The sequence below is a fragment of the Pteronotus mesoamericanus genome, unplaced genomic scaffold (genome assembly GCF_021234165.1).
Source record: "Pteronotus mesoamericanus isolate MK-2021 breed Mesoamerican mustached bat unplaced genomic scaffold, CSHL_Meso_final contig_163, whole genome shotgun sequence".
In the NCBI taxonomy this organism is placed as follows: domain Eukaryota; kingdom Metazoa; phylum Chordata; class Mammalia; order Chiroptera; family Mormoopidae; genus Pteronotus; species Pteronotus mesoamericanus.
This window is the reverse complement of record NW_026555064.1, coordinates 3552437-3570196: the sequence shown is the minus strand read 5'-3', so window position 1 is coordinate 3570196 and position 17760 is coordinate 3552437. Positions and strand designations below refer to the sequence as shown.

Here is a 17760-nt window from a genome sequence, read left to right as displayed (position 1 = left end):
TTTACAAATCTGTCTTCCATTCCAAATTGGACCAACCGTGTATAATTTATTCTTATATCCCCAGACCACAGAACAGTGCCTGATCATTGCTAGAGGGCCAGCAGTCCTTTTAAGGAAAATACTTCTTTTTTTTTAACACTGGTTTATGCCAAGCAATTCTAGACTACTACATGTGAGGAATACAAAGATGCATAAAACTATCCACAGGAAGTTTACAATCTAATATAAGAAGTTAGGACTACATGCAAATAGTAGGTTAATGGTGGTAACTACCATACAGTTCTTAAAACATTTCATTCTCTTCTTCTTTTACCTCCTTCAACATGAAATAAAGAAGTTTCCTGGATTTCCTCCTACTCAGGGGCTGCTCCTTCACTGTCTCCTTTCCTACTGCCTCCTTCCCTGCATTACCTTAAATGTTGTCGTCCCAGAGTTCAGTTCTGTGCCCTTTCCTCTATAAATTATATAATCTATCCTACGACCTGTAAATCTCACTATGGTTGCTGATTCCTGTTACTCTAACCCTACTCTTGCTTCCCCATATTTTCTTTTCTCTTTTTTGGGGGGTGGATGGTGGGAGGGGGGTTCCTGTATTTTCAACTCACACTGCCAACTGTCCAACTAAAATTTTCCCTTGGATACCCAAAGGCATTTGAAATTTAGTATTCCCCAACAGAACTCTTGGTCCTACCTACCTACTCTCTGTATAACCCTATTCTCTTCCCCTATCCCTACCTCATTTTTATCACTTCTATAAATGTAATTAAGTCCATTTAAATTAACCCTGCAATTAATCCTTGATTTTCTTTCCCTCACCCCCAAATATCAGTTCATGAAGGCAAGTTCTAATGCTTTAACTCTTAAACATACCACATACCTGTCCACATATCTCTATCACCACAGCTATCAGATGAGCCTAAGCCACCTTCAATTCCTGCCTGAAATATTTCAGTACTATCTACATTGATTTATCTGCATCAATTCTTCCCCATACAAAACCTGTATCACTATTCATTCCTTTAAACACCAGAGGCAGGAGGTTGGGAAAACTGGATATCCACATGCAAAAGAATGAAACTGGACCCTTGCCTTCCACCATGTAGGAAAAATTAACTCAAATGAATTAAAGGTCTAAATATAATACCTGTAACTATAAAACTCTTAAGAGAAAACAGAGGGAAAACTTCAAAACCTTTGACTTGGCAAAACCTTTGACTTGGCAAGACACCAAGAGCACAGGCAACAAATGGAAAAAAAAAACAGACAAATTGGACTATATAAAATTCAAAACTGTGCATCAAAGGATATAATCAACAAAGTAAAAAGGTATTCCATGGAATGGGAGAAAATATTTGCAAATCATACAACTGATGAGCGGTTAATATCCAGAATATACGAAGATCTCCTACAACTCAACATCAAAAAAATGGACAACCTGATTTAAAACTGAGCAAAGCACTGAACAGGTATTTCTCCAAAGAATATATACAAGTGGCTAATAAGCAACAGAAAAGAAGCTCAAAATCATTAATTGGGGAAATGCAAATCAAACCCATCTCACATCCATTAGAATGGCTAATATAAAAAATAAAGTAAAATTACTGTTGCCAGGAATATGGAGAAATTGAAACCCTTACGTACTATAGGCGGAAGTGTAAAATTGTGCAGCTGTTAAGGAAAACAGTACAGGGGTTCCTTAAAAAGTTATTTATATGGGTCATACATAGATCATATGATCAAGCAATTCCACTTCTGGGTACATTGCCAAAAGAACAGAAAGCAGGGACTAGCAGCGCAGGGAGTTAACGATAACCAAAAGGTGAAAGCAACCGAGTGTCCACTGATGGATAAATGGATAAATAAAATGTGATATGTCCACACAATGGAAGATTATTCGGCCTTTAAAAGGAAGGAAATACTGACAAGTGCCACAATATGAATGAAAATTAAAGACGTGATGCTAAGTAAAAAAAAGCTAGACACCGAAGGACAAATACTGTATGATTCCACAAATATGAAGCACCTGGAGTTAGTCAAATTCATAGAGACAGAACATATAATGGTAACTGCCAGGGGCTGGGAGCAGGGAGGAGGGAAGGGGTAATTATTTAACGGGAATTACATTTCAGTTTTGCAAGATGAAATGAGTTCTGGAGAAGGATGGTGGTCAGGAATACAAAATGGCATGAATATATTCAATGCCACCAAACCACACACATTCAAATAGTTAAGGTTGTGTATTTTACCAGAGTTAAAAATAATTAAAAATTTAAGAATAAACAGTTAAATGCCTCAAGCACAAACAAAACAAAACGCATGTCATATCATCCCATTCCTCTGTCTGAAATTGAAATACACTCTTACTGAACAAGATTAAATCCAAATTTCTTACCACAGCTTACAGGGCCCTAGGTGTGATCAGAAACCTGAACACTTCTGACATTTCCAAACCTCACTCACTCCCTTACTCATTTTGCTCCAGACACTTTGGCCTTTTATTTGGTTCAGTAATATACCAACATCATTTTCTCCTTAAGCACTTTGTCCCTGCTATTTCCTCACCTTAAAATGCAGTGACCTGTCTCAAACTGGCTAGCAACTTCTCTTCATTCAAATCAATTATCACTTCGCAAATCTTCTCTAAATCCTCTATATTGGCCTCCCTATAAGCTTTCCCTCTTTTCTCTCCTTACATCCTGTTCCTTCTCAACATGAATTGCTACCTGAATTATCTTATTTGTTCGTTAACTTGTTTATCATTTGTCCTTTTCGCCGTGACAGTAGTATCTCATCCACAGCTACGTCCTCCAGAGCCGCGACCGGCACACACAACTCTAAGTGAATGACAGAAAACGAGGGCCAGCTCCATCCCCAATCTGCTCGTTTGCCCTTTCCTTATGCCAGGAATTTTAATTTCCTTAAGACCCAATCCAATCTTCCTTCTCCCTGAGAAATACTCTGCAATTTTACACTATAAAGACTTTATTTTATGTCAACCTTTACCTCATACTTACTGTGTATACAGCATGTATTAAATTTGTTTATTCAGTAATGTAAAAATTCTATTTGATTACTATGTATACTTCTCTTTTCCCTATCAGACCACAGCTAATTGAGAAAAGACATATTTTACTTATTCTTCTTTTTTAATCAACCATAGCACCTAAGAGGCACTATTCAGGTAGCATGTGTTCAGCCATAATTTGATAAATAGGTAGTTTGTGGCAATGCTTGACAGTAAACAGTCTCAAGTATTCACATATATCTAAGAAACTCAAAGCAAAACTCTAGCTTTTAGGTTAGACACAACTATATCAGAAATTTAAGTGTGAAACATTTTCACTGCATAATACAAAATAATGCTATCTAATCTTATTTAGAAGAATATTATAAACTTTGATTAGGGCATAAATAAAGTATTTAATATTATATTTCCAAAAAAGAAAAGAAGCATATAGTTTTTTCTTCACAATTTACAAAATGCTTCTAAATCTAGTATTTCAGAAGGCCCTGGCTAACACACCTCCTATTTAAGACATACAAATATGAATTTTATTTTCATTATAAAAAAATATAAATAAGATATCTAAATATTTTAATTTTTTCCATCTACATGCATATTTTCCTAAATATACAAATTATACAGTGTTTAGCAATAGTAATTTATCTATAGTTGTGCAAACTATTCTTTCCAACTAAACTTTTAAGTATAATAAGCAGTCTCAAAATATTAGGTTTACTCAATATTAAATTATATCGCTAAATGCAGAGCACAAAATAATTCACATATTTTAATATTAAGAAGAAAAATTATGTATAATTTATACCTGCAGTGCGAGGAGGGGAAAGAAATGCTTGTGTCAGCCTTAGGAAACAAACAGCCCTATCAAGTGACCAACTAGAACAGATTCACGCGGGAGGCCCCATAAATAACAGTAATGATGACAACCATCTCCCGTAACTACATTACAGCCCATTGTCCACATCTGATTATACTAGTCTAGACCTTGGGTAAGCACATGCACACGTTTTCGCCAAGAGTTTTCCAATATTACTGCTCTGTTTCCTGGGCTTTCTGTGACCCCCATTAGCAGCAACTGTCAAATTTTCCCTACGAAACATCCTCACCACTGATGGGAAAGGAAAGTTACCACTTTTCTGCACCCTAACGACTCAGAATATGAAAGCAACGTTCCTGAATTGGCAATCCTTCTAATGGTGTAATTTCTTTAGAATTACCTACACAGCATAGTCACAAACCAAATCTGAGAGGAAAAAAGAAATGTCGTATTACTGAAGAAAGACTTCAGAAACAACTACTAAAACCTAACCTCTCAGACTGTATCTCCATTTATTAATATTGTTTTATTCTTATTCTGCAGAATTATTACCTAATTCTCCATGTAACTGCCTCCTTGCTTACACCTTTCTCACTTCCTCCCGCAACACGCACTTGGCATATTCCACAATTCAGTATCACAAACACCCTTACATTGGTATCTCTACTCCTTTTTGATGTAAAGCTCTCTGTAACAACTCTGAGTGAGGCAAAGGACCTAATATCAAAGAATACACAAGCCTGAAGCCTGAAAAACAAGACTGATGACCAACTAAAGAGTATTGGGGGAGAAAAAAAAAAGCTTTCAAAAATCTTTAGCAGGCTGCACACAAACGTATTTCTTTCTTTGCACTCCATGTACTGGAGTGGCACTGGCTAACCAAATTACACGGGCTGCGGGTGCAGAGTCAACAGCACGCCATCTGGGCCCTGTGCGGGGTCTAGGGGGATACATGGTCACGGACGGAGACTCGATTCCGGGCGGTGCACACAGATGTAAAACCGATCGGGATCTCTCCCAGTTCCGAGCTAGCCCAGGGGTGCCCAGTTCTTGTGGGAGCCAACACCCTTTATCAGGGAGACTACAATGTGTCCAGACTCTTCACTATAATTGGAATGGAAATAGCAAATATTCCATAAAGTTATTTTTTCCTGAAAATGTTAAGTGCTCCGTAATTTAATATACATTTTAAATGTAACATAAATGTCACATGGCCTGACATCAAGCTGTTTTCCTAAACTGATTTTGCACAATAACCCTTAGTTGTGTGTTTTAAAACAGTAACTCACGGTCGTTGTGAGGCTAGTGTTTGCAAGTTAGCATGTTCTAGAGGAAAAAAATTCTTAGGGCTGTGACAGAATTTATTCTCAAGAATGTATTTATAAAGAGGGAGATGAGAGAGTTTTATGCAAGAAAGAAAAAACATTGAGGGAAATGGCTCTGCTCACACCTCACTTGGAACCCGGCTTCGGGTTGCTCTGTTACACCGTATCTGCTACCATCTTCTAGTTTCCCGTTACTGCCTTTGTCTCTTCAATGTTAGTAGCATTTGCTCAGCATTTCACAGGAACCCATCCTTTTAGATCCCCCCCTTGACCACCTTATTTAAATTACAACACGCTCTGTCCCATATTCTATCTACTGAGATTTCTCTTCATGTTTTTCTCATAGTATTTTTCATGTTTGAACACAGTATAAATGTTTTACTTCTTCACTGTCTGTCCATGACAATTTAAATAACCTGTGTGAGAGTGAGGACGACTATCCTGTCCTTTTGCAAATCCCCAATGCCCAAAACATAGCTGGTGCGCATAAATGTTCTCCGAATGAATGAAGTGACTCCACTTTCATTTCATTTTCATTTAACCCTTCTCGAAGTTCAGCTTTCTTTCCTCTTTCTCCAACCCCTTATCTGACTCCCTTTTTTCTGTAATCATTTGCATTTAATACAGTAAATGATTTCATCGATATAAACTGCTGTAGTTTTTAAAAATGTGTAAGGCTCTCCAAATTCTATACACACACAAGCATATTCTAAAGCATGCTGAACCCACACTACCTTTTCCTGAAAGCTACACTTCGGCTTTGCTAAGGAAGGTTAAACAGGAAATCCTGCACTCAAAGCACTGAAACCTAAAATTTTTAAGGAGTAAAAGCACAATTTAAATGCAGCACTGCTGTTTCACATCGATCAGAACAGAAAATTGAGAAGTAACCATAGAAAACTGAGATCAAGCTAGAAAATTAAAAGTGAAAAGTAAGATTGGTTTAAAGCCAAACACAGAAAGAAAATAAAGAAAAATGTTTAGCCTAATTAGGGGGAGAAAATGCTAGTACTCTTGAATACTAAACACTAATTTAAAGAGTCTAATCTTTAAGAAGAAAAAATAGCACATGCCTCTTTCTAAACAACCCACATAAACTTCAATATCAATCCAATCCAAGGTTAAGGGTAAAGAGAGATGAAAATCAACTCTCAACAAATCTTTGAAACAATGATTTTTTGCTCTACCCAAAAAATTAGATCATATCCAAACAACTATTTATCAAATGTAATGAACATTTTCCTGTAAATTATCTCACTACACAAATATTTTTAAAATTTAACCAGAAAGCACATGGCCCTTTAAGAAACACTCTATAGCATCCAGGAGACATTCTCTACTTCAACTGAGACTTCATCTTCAGTTGGCTCAAGCATGACAATATCCTGGCCAAACTGTTTATATGCAACAAATACCTTTGTCTTTTGCCAAAATATAACCCAGATAATGGCCAAGGGGGTCAGAATGAAAAACGTATTGCCCTGTTTCCCTCCCTGCCTACCTCCCTCTCCTCCACTCTCCCTTCCATTCCTTCTTCCACTCACTTATTCCACAGACATTCAGGAGGAATATATGATATTTAGAGTGACAGAAAATGCTAGAGCTACTAAATGAATGCTGAGAAAGCAGTAGTGCAACCTAAGCAGTGGAATATTGAGGAGACAGACAAGTATATTAGTACTAGAAACATTATGTCTTTTATGAGGGCTATTTACATATTTGAATCCAAGTCTGAATTACTGCTGGAATAAGCAGATACCGACTGTGCCCAGAGGGATAACTAAAGCACTGTGACCACCAGTATGGAAGACAATCTGCCCTTTCTATGCTTTTCAAGAAAGGGGAAAAGAAGTCACAACAGCAGATTTAAAAGTAAAGTCCTAGAAATCTATGGACATTCTCAAAACACATTTTTAGTAAACTAAACCCAATACTATAAATTATAGGTCATTTTATAATTACTTATGTAATTAACAAAGTACAAAATTCAAGATCAGAATTTGTATCTTAAAATTTTTAAAGAGCAGTATATCTTTAAATTAGGTTTCACAGTCTAGTAATTTCCTGAATTTTACCATCAAAAACTTAAAACTGTGATTAGCCAATAAAATATAACTGAGAAGAAACATTAAGAAATTATGTAAAAAGAAAGACAGGCAACTCCATAGAATTCCTTGACATTTTAAGCTACAAAAATTTGATTTACAGAGAATTGGCACTGATTTCTCAGAATTCCAGAGTAGAAGAACAAAAACAGAACCGCCGAAATATATAAAATTTACAGGATGACTAGTGTTTTTCCAATGCATTATTCCTTGGGACACAAGCCAAACAAGTGAAGTTATAAGAGGCGGTAACGCTCTCGGAGCGCCTGCCCCGTCACAGCCGCCCACGTCGTCATCGGGAGTTTCCAAAGCCCTGCAGCCCATTGGTTGGGGAGACGGCAGGCAGGACGGCAACAAGAAAGGCTGCTGTGTAGCCGCTGGATCTTTTTCTAACGGCAAAATTAGCACTGATACTGAGATATTAAATTTTTAGGAAGAGATGTCAAAAAGCTATTCAGAATAATAGAAATAAGAAGGCAAAATATAAAATCTAAACCTTCGTCGAAGTGAGAAAAGACTTTCAAAACTGATTGACAGCTGAAAAATGTAAGCAACAGTTCTATTGGGATTCATTTAACTACATTCATTTTTCAACTAAACATTTATTAAGTGAAGGAAAAAAGCAACTTATATAAAATAAATCAAGTACACAAATTAATCAACTGACGCCCAATATACATAATAATGTGACTTACCACACTGGATCTTACTGTAACACTGAGCCTTCAGGATTCTTTTAAGAAGGTTAAAACAACAGTAATAACTGACTTTCCTGCTTCCCTTAATGTGGTGCCACAGCCTCACAGAATAGTCTAAAAGGAGGCTTTGATATTCTTTAAATAATATAAAATTGTTTAAAGAAAGCTGCACCTTTCGAAAAAAACTAAAACTCTTTCAGAACAATTACTTGCACGTTTATTTTTCTTAATTTTTGTTTATTTATTTGAGAGAGGGAGGGAGGGAGCAAGGAAGGAGGAGAGACAGAGAAAGAAACATGGATTTGTTGCTGCGCTTATTTATTCCCTCACTGGTTGATTCTGGGATGAGCCCTAACTGGGGGTCGAAGGCTCAGCCTAGGACTATCAGAACGAAGCTCTAACAAACTGAGCTATCCAGCGAGGACAATTACTTCCTTATTTAAAACAAAGTAGAGATGATAGTGATGATAACGACTCAATACACAATATGAAATTATGAATCAGGAATACAATGTTCTTGTGCAAAAATGTGGAAATATAATTTTGTAACTTAAATCTTTTACTATAATGTATATATATTTTCTTCTGTCTTGGTAAAAACTGTCAAAGAAATATTACATGATTATGTTACTGATTATTTCTATACATAATGTTGGCATAAAAATATCAAATACTAGACTCAAAAATATCAAAACAATGTATTTACAGAGAAAGTATCTTATCAATTAAACAGGTAAGAGTTAAGAAAAGCCTTTCTACCAAACAATTATTTATGTCTGACCTAAGCAATTGATTTGCTAATGATACCCATCAAGTCCGTTAAACCTTATGCTGTAGTTTCAGTCTATAAAGGTCTTCATGTTATTTACACTAATAAAACATTAATCAAGGACCAAATTTATAGCAGCTACTCTATAAATGAGGTCAAGGCAGGTCAGACTTACATAATAAGGAAAAAAAAGGTTGGTCTCTCCAGTGAAAAGGAAAACCTTATTACTTATTCTTTTAGCCCCTGGGATTAAGTCCACTAGCTGAACACTGGAAACTACTTCACTAATATATCCATCACTATGTAAACTCACTTAACCTCAGTCTATTGGATATTTATAAAAGGCAAGCCAAATCCACTGATTTAAAGAAAACCTCTAAACTGTTTCTTTAAAATATATTCTATCCCCTAAAGAGATAATAAAAATTTCAGACGCTACCTCCATTATTTCATTAATGGATGTTAGTTTTCTTTTCACTACCGCTTATTGTTTACATTCACTTAAAAGACAAAAAGGCTTAATATTTTCTACAGGCTAAGGACTAAAATAGACAATTTCTAACCACAGGAGAATAACAAATTCATACAAACTATGAGGAGCATAGGCAAGAAAACAGAAAAAGGGTATTAGAAAACCTATGATCACAGATGATATAAAAACAGATTTTTCAAATAATTGGTTCCCCAATAAGATATAGTAAGAATCAGCTATTCTGGATAATGATATTTGAGAATAGCATAATAGAACTCATTTCTTCACAAAATACAGAAATGTTTTATAGTAAATATTACACACACACACACACACACACACACACTTTTTCTTTTCTCTTGGTAAAAATCCTCAAAGAATTATCATGGCTACAGTCACGATTTTCTGTACAAAATAAATTTATGTATAAGAAAGAATGTTGTTTACATAAAAATAACAATATTTGAAATCAAGATTATACATACAATGTACTTACAGAGATAATATCATCAATTAAACACAAATATTTACTTAATTTGCAGTGTACTTCTTTTGGAGCCAGGGATACAACCAGAAACCAGAAACAAGGGAATTATCCTTATAGAACATAAATATACACTTTACAGGAGGAGAAAGACAATAAAGATGAAAGGAAAAGAGAGCAAGAGAGAGGGGAAAAAATTTAAGAAATGAGGTAAAAGTAATCTGGTAACGGGTTTCAGGAAAGCCTGCCCTGAGGAGGTGACATCTCAACTAGGACTTAACTAGGACTAGGACTAGGGGAAAAAAGAATGAACCAGACGAGAAAAGACCTGGGTGTGGATCTTCTAACTATGGTAGAAGAAAGAGGTCAACAAATCCTCCCCCAGAAAAACAAGAACAGAACTGAGGAATAACAATCATTTCAGGGTTCTTAAAATCTATAATAATTTTACTCACAGAAGTCTGCTAAACACTGAGTAAAAACAAATAGAGTCTGTGCCAGTCTTTTCTGGAAATGCCCTACTCAAACACCACACCCTTCGGCTACTTACAGATATTAGTAACTTCACTGACAGAGACCTGACTTGATTTGGGAGAGAGGGCAGAAAATGCATGCTAAACTGAAAACAGGAAAAGTCCAGAGCTGGCCTGGACAGAGATGGTATTTGCAGTTGGGGTGAGCAGGAGATAGTAGAACAAATCAGAAACTGAAGAATGATATTCTGAAAATAACAATTTCACATATATACAGTACAGACTTGGGGGGAAAATGACAGGAAGTCAAAGCTACCCAAAATTTGTTGTCAAACAAAATACAGATCTACCAGCTATACGAAGCCAAAGGTTTCACTAAAACTTCTGACCATTCACTGACCTCTAAGCTACAGAGAAAAGGACAGCCTCTAAAAGAGCTGAACGGCAACATGAATAGCATTATACCACAACAGAGATAAATTGTGCAAGGTAAGCCCAAGCAAGGACCTTTTAAAAATCAACAAATAAAACCATACTGAACAATTATTTCTAAAAAAAATTGAGGGAGGGGGGTGGGGAAAAGGAAGGGAAGGGGAAAGTCAAGGAACATGACAAGGAATAAGGAACAAGGAAAGTCAAGGACTCATGGACAAAACCAAAGGGTAAGAGCTGAGGGAGGGAAGGAGGAAGGGGGCAAGGGAAAGTGGTGGGGTGTAGGCAGAGACAAATCTATTTGAAAAAAATAAAATTAAATTTAAAAAAAAATTATGTACTATGACCAAGTAGGAATTACCCCAGCTATGCAAAGCTGGCTCAGTATTTCAAAATCCTACTGATTCTTACCTCCTCTACTGCTAACTACCTTAGTCCAGGTGAACATCATATTTAACAACGATTATGGTACAATACAGTAGCTCCCTAATTCATCCCTTCACTGCTATTCTTCAACTCCTACATGCATTAGCCAGGGCAATCTTTTAGTATTCTGCGTAATACATAAAACAGATCATCTCCCTACTCTAGGCAAAATCCAACAATGGTTATCATTTCTCAGAGAATAAACTGCCAAGGCTCCACACAAAACCCTGCCCTATGTTATCATCTCTCTGACCTATTTCCTTTTCCACTTTCCACTTTCATCACCTTACTCTTCCTGTATTGGGCACATCGCTCGAATACACCAGGGAAGCCTTTCCCTGGACACTGGCTGTTCCCTAGACCTGGAACGCTTCCCCCCATGTGTGCCAATGGTTAACTCCTTTGCATCCCTAAAGCACTTGCTTTAATGTCATTTATCAATGAGCTCTAATCTAACCATTCTGTTTAAACTGCAAAGCGTCAACAACCCTTCATACTTCCTTCAAAAATCTCCACTCCCCTCAACCTGTTCCACATTATCTTTTTTGACAGTGCTTACCATCTTTTGCACATTATATAACCCATTACTTATATCGTTTATTGTTTAAAGTCTGTCAATGACCATTTGAATGTAAGATCTACAAAAAAAAAAAAAAGATCTTTATCTGTTTTCCTTATTGCTGTATCCCCAGCATCAAAGATAACCCATGGTACACAATGCCTAAAAAATACTGGCTGAATGAATAGATAAGAAAATGGAGACTCACAGAAGTAAAAGTACTTTTCAAATATCAAAGGGCTCACTTCAAAGCCAATGCAACTAATCACAACACTATGCTGCCTTACCTATTAAATGTAAGAGGAACCTGCATAATTGAGATTATTTATATTTAGAGCCTCTACTAATCAAAATTGACTTTTATAACAAGTTTTCTTAAAAAAAAAAAAAGAACCAAGAATTTTCTTTAAATAAATAAGCCCTATAAACTACAGAAAAACCTGTTAATCAGTGTTCTGCATTAGGTAGAACAAGTACATGTTGTTCCATCAACAGCTCTCACCATCTTTTTCTATTATTAACTTTAGAAGCATCCAACACCTCAGTGTTGAAATTCAGCCAAAGAACTATTTATTTTTTGATGAACAAGCACTTTGAAATTTTTGCTAAAAATAAAACTAAAGTATTAGTCATTCACTCATTGAGAAATATTTATTGATTTCCTACCACTTGCCAGACTCCAGATTACAATGGAGCTCTGTTTCTCGCATGGACCGCTGTAACAGACTTGATACTGTTGTTCTTGATTTCAGTCAGCTCTCCTCTCCTTCATCCATCCCAAATATTTCTGCCATTATCTTTACAAAACCAAACTTTCACAAATACACTGCTTGACTTAAAATCTTCCAAGACTTCCCATCACCTTTAGATGAAAGTCCAAATATGCTACATTAGGCCTTTTAGCATCCAGATACTCAATTTTATTACAAAATTCACACACATGCAGAGACACACAAGTGTCTCACACACACAAGCGAACACTCTATATACCTTCCCACATCACAGTGTATTCAGATATTCTGTTCCCTCCATTTGTAATGCTTTTCACACACACGTGCTCCAATTTATCCATAATCTCCACTTTCAAATATCTACAGCATTAAACCTACTCATCCCTGAACAGACATCTGAAGACTCATGTTCCCTGGGTAAGTTTAACCTAATTCTTCCGTCCCAAATTGTCTCCCCCACCCCACCATTACTGCCTTAGTAACCTGTACATAATTACTTCTAGCACAGAATTTACCATGAGGCATTACAACTGCAGGCTTATTTATTGGCTTCCAAAAATAGTCTGTGAGCAGCTGTATTTGCTGACTGGAAGAATTTTAGTTGTGTTTAATATCAAATAATTATTAATACCTTTTTTACCTTTTCTGTAACACTAACAAGATTCCTAATTACTATTCAAATAGTCCCTATAGTGATGGTTTCAGTCTCTCAACGCCAGCCAGAATGCTATAAAGAAACATTCCTAAACAATAATTTCGCTCAGAATGCCATTTCCAACAGCAGCCCTCACACCTCTTAGTCTACACCGTGGGTCTTCAGTTCAATTAATTCAAAATCAGCTCCCACAAAACAGGCACATAGAAGTCTACTCATCATCTCCTCAAGTTACTTCTACCTTTTCATTCTCTCACTCTCTTAAATCTATTTTCTCCCTGTGTCTTTCTTTTCATCTCTGTATTTTCTTCATTTTAATTTCCTACTACTATTTTTTCCCCTTGAAGTCTTCTATCTCTACTCTTTAAATTAAATTCTACCAAGTTTCCCCCCTCTCCACTTTCTCATCACATCACAAAACAAAAACTTGATCCCTCTGTCCCTTATGACCAGGTCATGACATGAGATAATATAAACATCTTAGTCTAACTATTGGCTTTGCAAATATTGTGTAATAGAACTTAATAGGAAGTCCAAATAAGTATCAGTTTTCCTTATATCTGCTAATAGAATCATCACTTTACTTTTGGAAACTTCAGCTTCACTGACTGAAAAATAAGACCAGAACTTTATCGTCAAGCATAAGGAAAACCGTAAGATGATTAAATATTGACCTATTTGTAATAATTACTATCTTCTACATTACTGATTACAAAAACAATAAATATAGTACCAAAAAAATTATGTTTTAATGGCAAAGCTACAGCAGGTTTTAAAGTAAAATAAAATGAATATAAAATAGATTACCTTCCTTCATTGACAAGTTCAATAAAAGCAAGGCCTGCATTCTTCTGAATAGAATTCTGCCACTCCTAAAAAATAGCAGAAAATAGCTGAACGAATTTCACTCAGTAAATTATTTCTTTAAGACAACAATTATTTTTAAAAATCACACAGTTCAATTTCATACCTTTTTTTTAAAGGAAAAGTTGTGTTAAACGTGCTGCCTAACCAATGCAGCTCCATGAACACATGAATGGTTGATATTAAAAAGTAAACTAGACAAGTTGGCAACAATCTGATTCTCTGTAAACTAAATAAGCCTATCTACATTTATCTTGCTCTTTTTTTTTCTGTAACATTATATGCCACTAAAGTAAATCATTGGAAGTTGGAAAGGAAGGCAGCAAACATGACCAAAGATAGAGGTTTTTGTTTTTGTTTCTTTAGGAAAAAAGATACATCGCCCCAAATGAAGTGAACACATAGTTAATTAGTAAATAAACATAATTATTTGTACACATTCTACCATAAAAAATTGATAATTAATGGTTGAGAAAAAGACACGAAAAATTAGTGAATTTGGCTAGGCAACTTTGACCTGGAAAACTATAGTTCACTAGCAAAAAGTGAACTATAAATTAGCAAAAGATAATATAAATCTGTTAGCTATATTCTTTATGAATAGACTATCCATTAAAAAGCTTGGGAGGGAATAAACCAGTATACTATGTACAAATCAATTTCTTTAATTCTTATATCAAAATATGTATGTGTTAATACAATCAGGGTAGGCCTACCCAAACTGAAATATAGCCAGATTTGAGAAATGCCAATGTGTGTATGTCTGCGCGTGTATTTTTTCCAAGAATTGGAAACACATACAAAATCTTTAAGTTCCTTAAAACAAGGATACCTTTATAATCTGTTTACATGATATTCCTCAACTGATCTTTTTCTGTTCTTTTATAAAGCTCAAAACAAAAGACAATGTTGGACTACTTACCATTTCAACCATAAATTCTATTCCCACTTTCTGAATGTAATATTTTAAGAGTATTAAATTCCATGTAATTTCACCCCTGATGACTACTCTTTCTCTTGCCAAATTCTTATATTTTTTCAGCCATATCCCTTCTCCTCTGTTTTCTTTAAAAAAATCCTACTTTGTATTACTTTTATATTTTGGAAACCCAAGGTGGCTCTCAGGGCTAAAATGGCTATATGCTGTAATTTTGTTACAGGATTCTAGTTCATGAATAGTGAGAGAACATACTAACAGAACATATACAGTAGAATGGAAATTAGATCTAAAGTCAGTCAGACAACTGAGAGTAGTAACTGGCGCGACCCAGGAGAGGAAATAAATCAATGTGTTGCTGAGGAAAAAGCAATAAACACAAAGGCATGAGATCTATATTCTCAAACTGATTCGTCCACTAAGAGGATATGTCCATGGACATATTCACTTTACAGCTCTCTGTTTCAGATACTCCCTTAAAATTTTCTTCAAGCTCTTATTTTATGATTCAATAACTTAGAAATATTTAGAAATTAGTGACTCACAAAGTTTCCAATATATACTCTCTCAAAATTCACAATTGCCAACCAACTGAAACAATAAAATAGAGACCTTATACTTCTAAGTAAACCAAGTCAAGAATAAATAGAAGTACCTGTCTAATTTAAAAAGCCTTTTCCTTCTAGCAAAATGAACTAGACAAATGGTGGAAAAGAAAGCAGTGAAGTTCCACAAAGAAGCATATCCCTGAGAGGAGAACACAGGCCCCGCCCTCCGCTTTTGTTAGGAGGAGGAGGGAGAGAGAAAAGCAGAGCCTACAGGGGCAGTTTTGGATGCTGGTACAGAAGATCCCACATCTCGCCTCCCAGGTAGAGCACAGGGAGATAACAAGTCTCAAAAAGTTGCCCTAAAACAGAGCAACGCACAGGAATAGGATAGAAGTGGACCTAAAACAGCCTTGAAATATCTCATGCCCTTGCAGGAGTCATAAAATGATTCTAGAAAGATGTACAAGAAGCTGAGGCTTTGAGGGCACGAGGAGAACACATCTGTGACCTTCGCTGGCAAACAGCAGAGAACCAGAAGGGACTGTGACGACTCAAGGGAAGCCAGAGTCAGGGCACACCGCATGCTCCACTCTGAGCAAGTGCCCTGGACATCTGATACAGCACCAGATTATGAAGAGGCAGGATGTTAAATTAACTGAGTTTTCATTTAGATCACTAAGGTGAAGGAAAATCTCAGAATGGAAATCAACTTTTATAAAAAGAAATGTTACTTTTCTTACTAGAAAAAAAAAAGAAATCAGGAAGAAAGACAAAAGGATAGCCTATATATAATTCTTTAGATCATCCATCTTATATTTAAAAGATTTACTAGTATTATTTTTCTCAAATAAGTTTTGTATGATCTAAAACTCCAACAGGTGGGGATTCTTACTATATAAATCATAAAAAATTCAAAACTCTACATGGATAAGATAAAGAATAATGGAGAAACTAAAATTTAATAGCCAGGTAAACATCAGTTTGATTTTATTTTCATTTATGTATACAAACTGCCTTTTACTTATAATGTAAAATCAGGAAGAGTAGCATTTAAATTTCACAAGGATTTGAAACAGCATGAGTTAGGACAAATATAAATTAGTAAGAATTAGTATAACTTTAAAAAATTTGCAATCTAAAACTTTTTATGACCTGAACTTAACTTTGTATGTCACATAAAATACTTTGTTTAATTTAAAAACAAATTAAACATGAAGGAACATATAAAGGTGGAAGAGTCCAATTTTTTATAAAAGCTCAGGAACAAAAATCTATTACTACTAATGCATTAGGCTTCTTATTTTCCCAGCATTATCTGTTAACTCACAGTAACTGCTATCTAATCACCTGGAATATAACTTTTCACTAGTTAAAAAAAAATTAGACAAAACGAGAAATGAAGTGACTATATAAATCTTAGTTACACGTTTGGGTAGTGTTACAAAAATGTCACAGTTCTCAAAGATATTATTAAGTTTTAATTTGTCTATAATCCATTCCTAATTATAAATTATTAACATTTAATATCACTTATCAGGCAGATAAATACATGCTAGGAATTAAAATCCAGACAAAAAGAAACTGGAGCCCATGAGAATAGAAAATTAATTTTTTTAATAAACTTAGCTGTTAGTCAAAGCCAAGAAGTTTTCTCCATACTAAAACACTATCTACAATCCTTAAGGAAGTTGCCAAAACTAGCAAAATCCATCGTTAATCGTGCCATCCTAATGCATTTTCTCCACTTCTGAGATAATTATCAAAGAAGGCGTTAGTCTAAACAATTTTATAAACCACAGTTCAATATAACCTTTAGTGAGTTTTAATAGTTGAAAGAAAAGCTTAATGGTTATCGTCTTTCATGATCATTTCGATATTTCATCACGGTATTTACAATTACATAGCAATGCAAAATGCATAGTGCATTTAAAGGTCTTGGTTATTCTCATCCCAGAGGTACTGATGAAAAACACGTTAAAAGCCTCAAATCTGACCACTAATGCAACTAAGTAATTTCAAAACACATTTCAGCACTTTGGAGAGGAAGGACTCAAAATACAACAACTGAGTCAATAATTTCATACTTTTTCTAAGCTGTATTTAATTGACTATTACTCCCTACGGCCATAATTGTTGACTAGTCAATTTTTACTAAAATATACTCTTAGCTTACTAATGCTCTTTAGTCATCCAACAACAAGAATACAGTATATATTAGTAAAATTATTAAATAAACCAAGTTCCACCAAATTTCAAATATGTACATTTGGTGGTAAAAGTCTGTTTTATTGGCTGGAGGGGGAAAAAAACTTTCATTAACAAAATTAGTGGTGGGTGAGGCAGGGGAAAATGGTGGCAGGAAAATGGAGACAAATGTATTTGAACAATAAAAAAAAAAATTAATTAACTTTTAAAAATTAAGACTTTTCTCCCCACCATCAAC

General features: G+C 35.2%; 1 protein-coding gene across 2 annotated transcripts in view; it reads right to left on the bottom strand.

The window, feature by feature from the left end:
* The window catches only part of LRBA (LPS responsive beige-like anchor protein), a 520386-nt gene that overhangs the window by 334001 nt on the left and 168625 nt on the right, over positions 1 to 17760 (bottom strand). For both annotated transcript variants that reach the window (XM_054562615.1, XM_054562626.1), the window contains exon 35: positions 13776 to 13840. In XM_054562615.1, coding sequence (XP_054418590.1) covers positions 13776 to 13840 — 65 coding nt within the window. The remainder of the gene's footprint in view (positions 1 to 13775; positions 13841 to 17760) is intronic.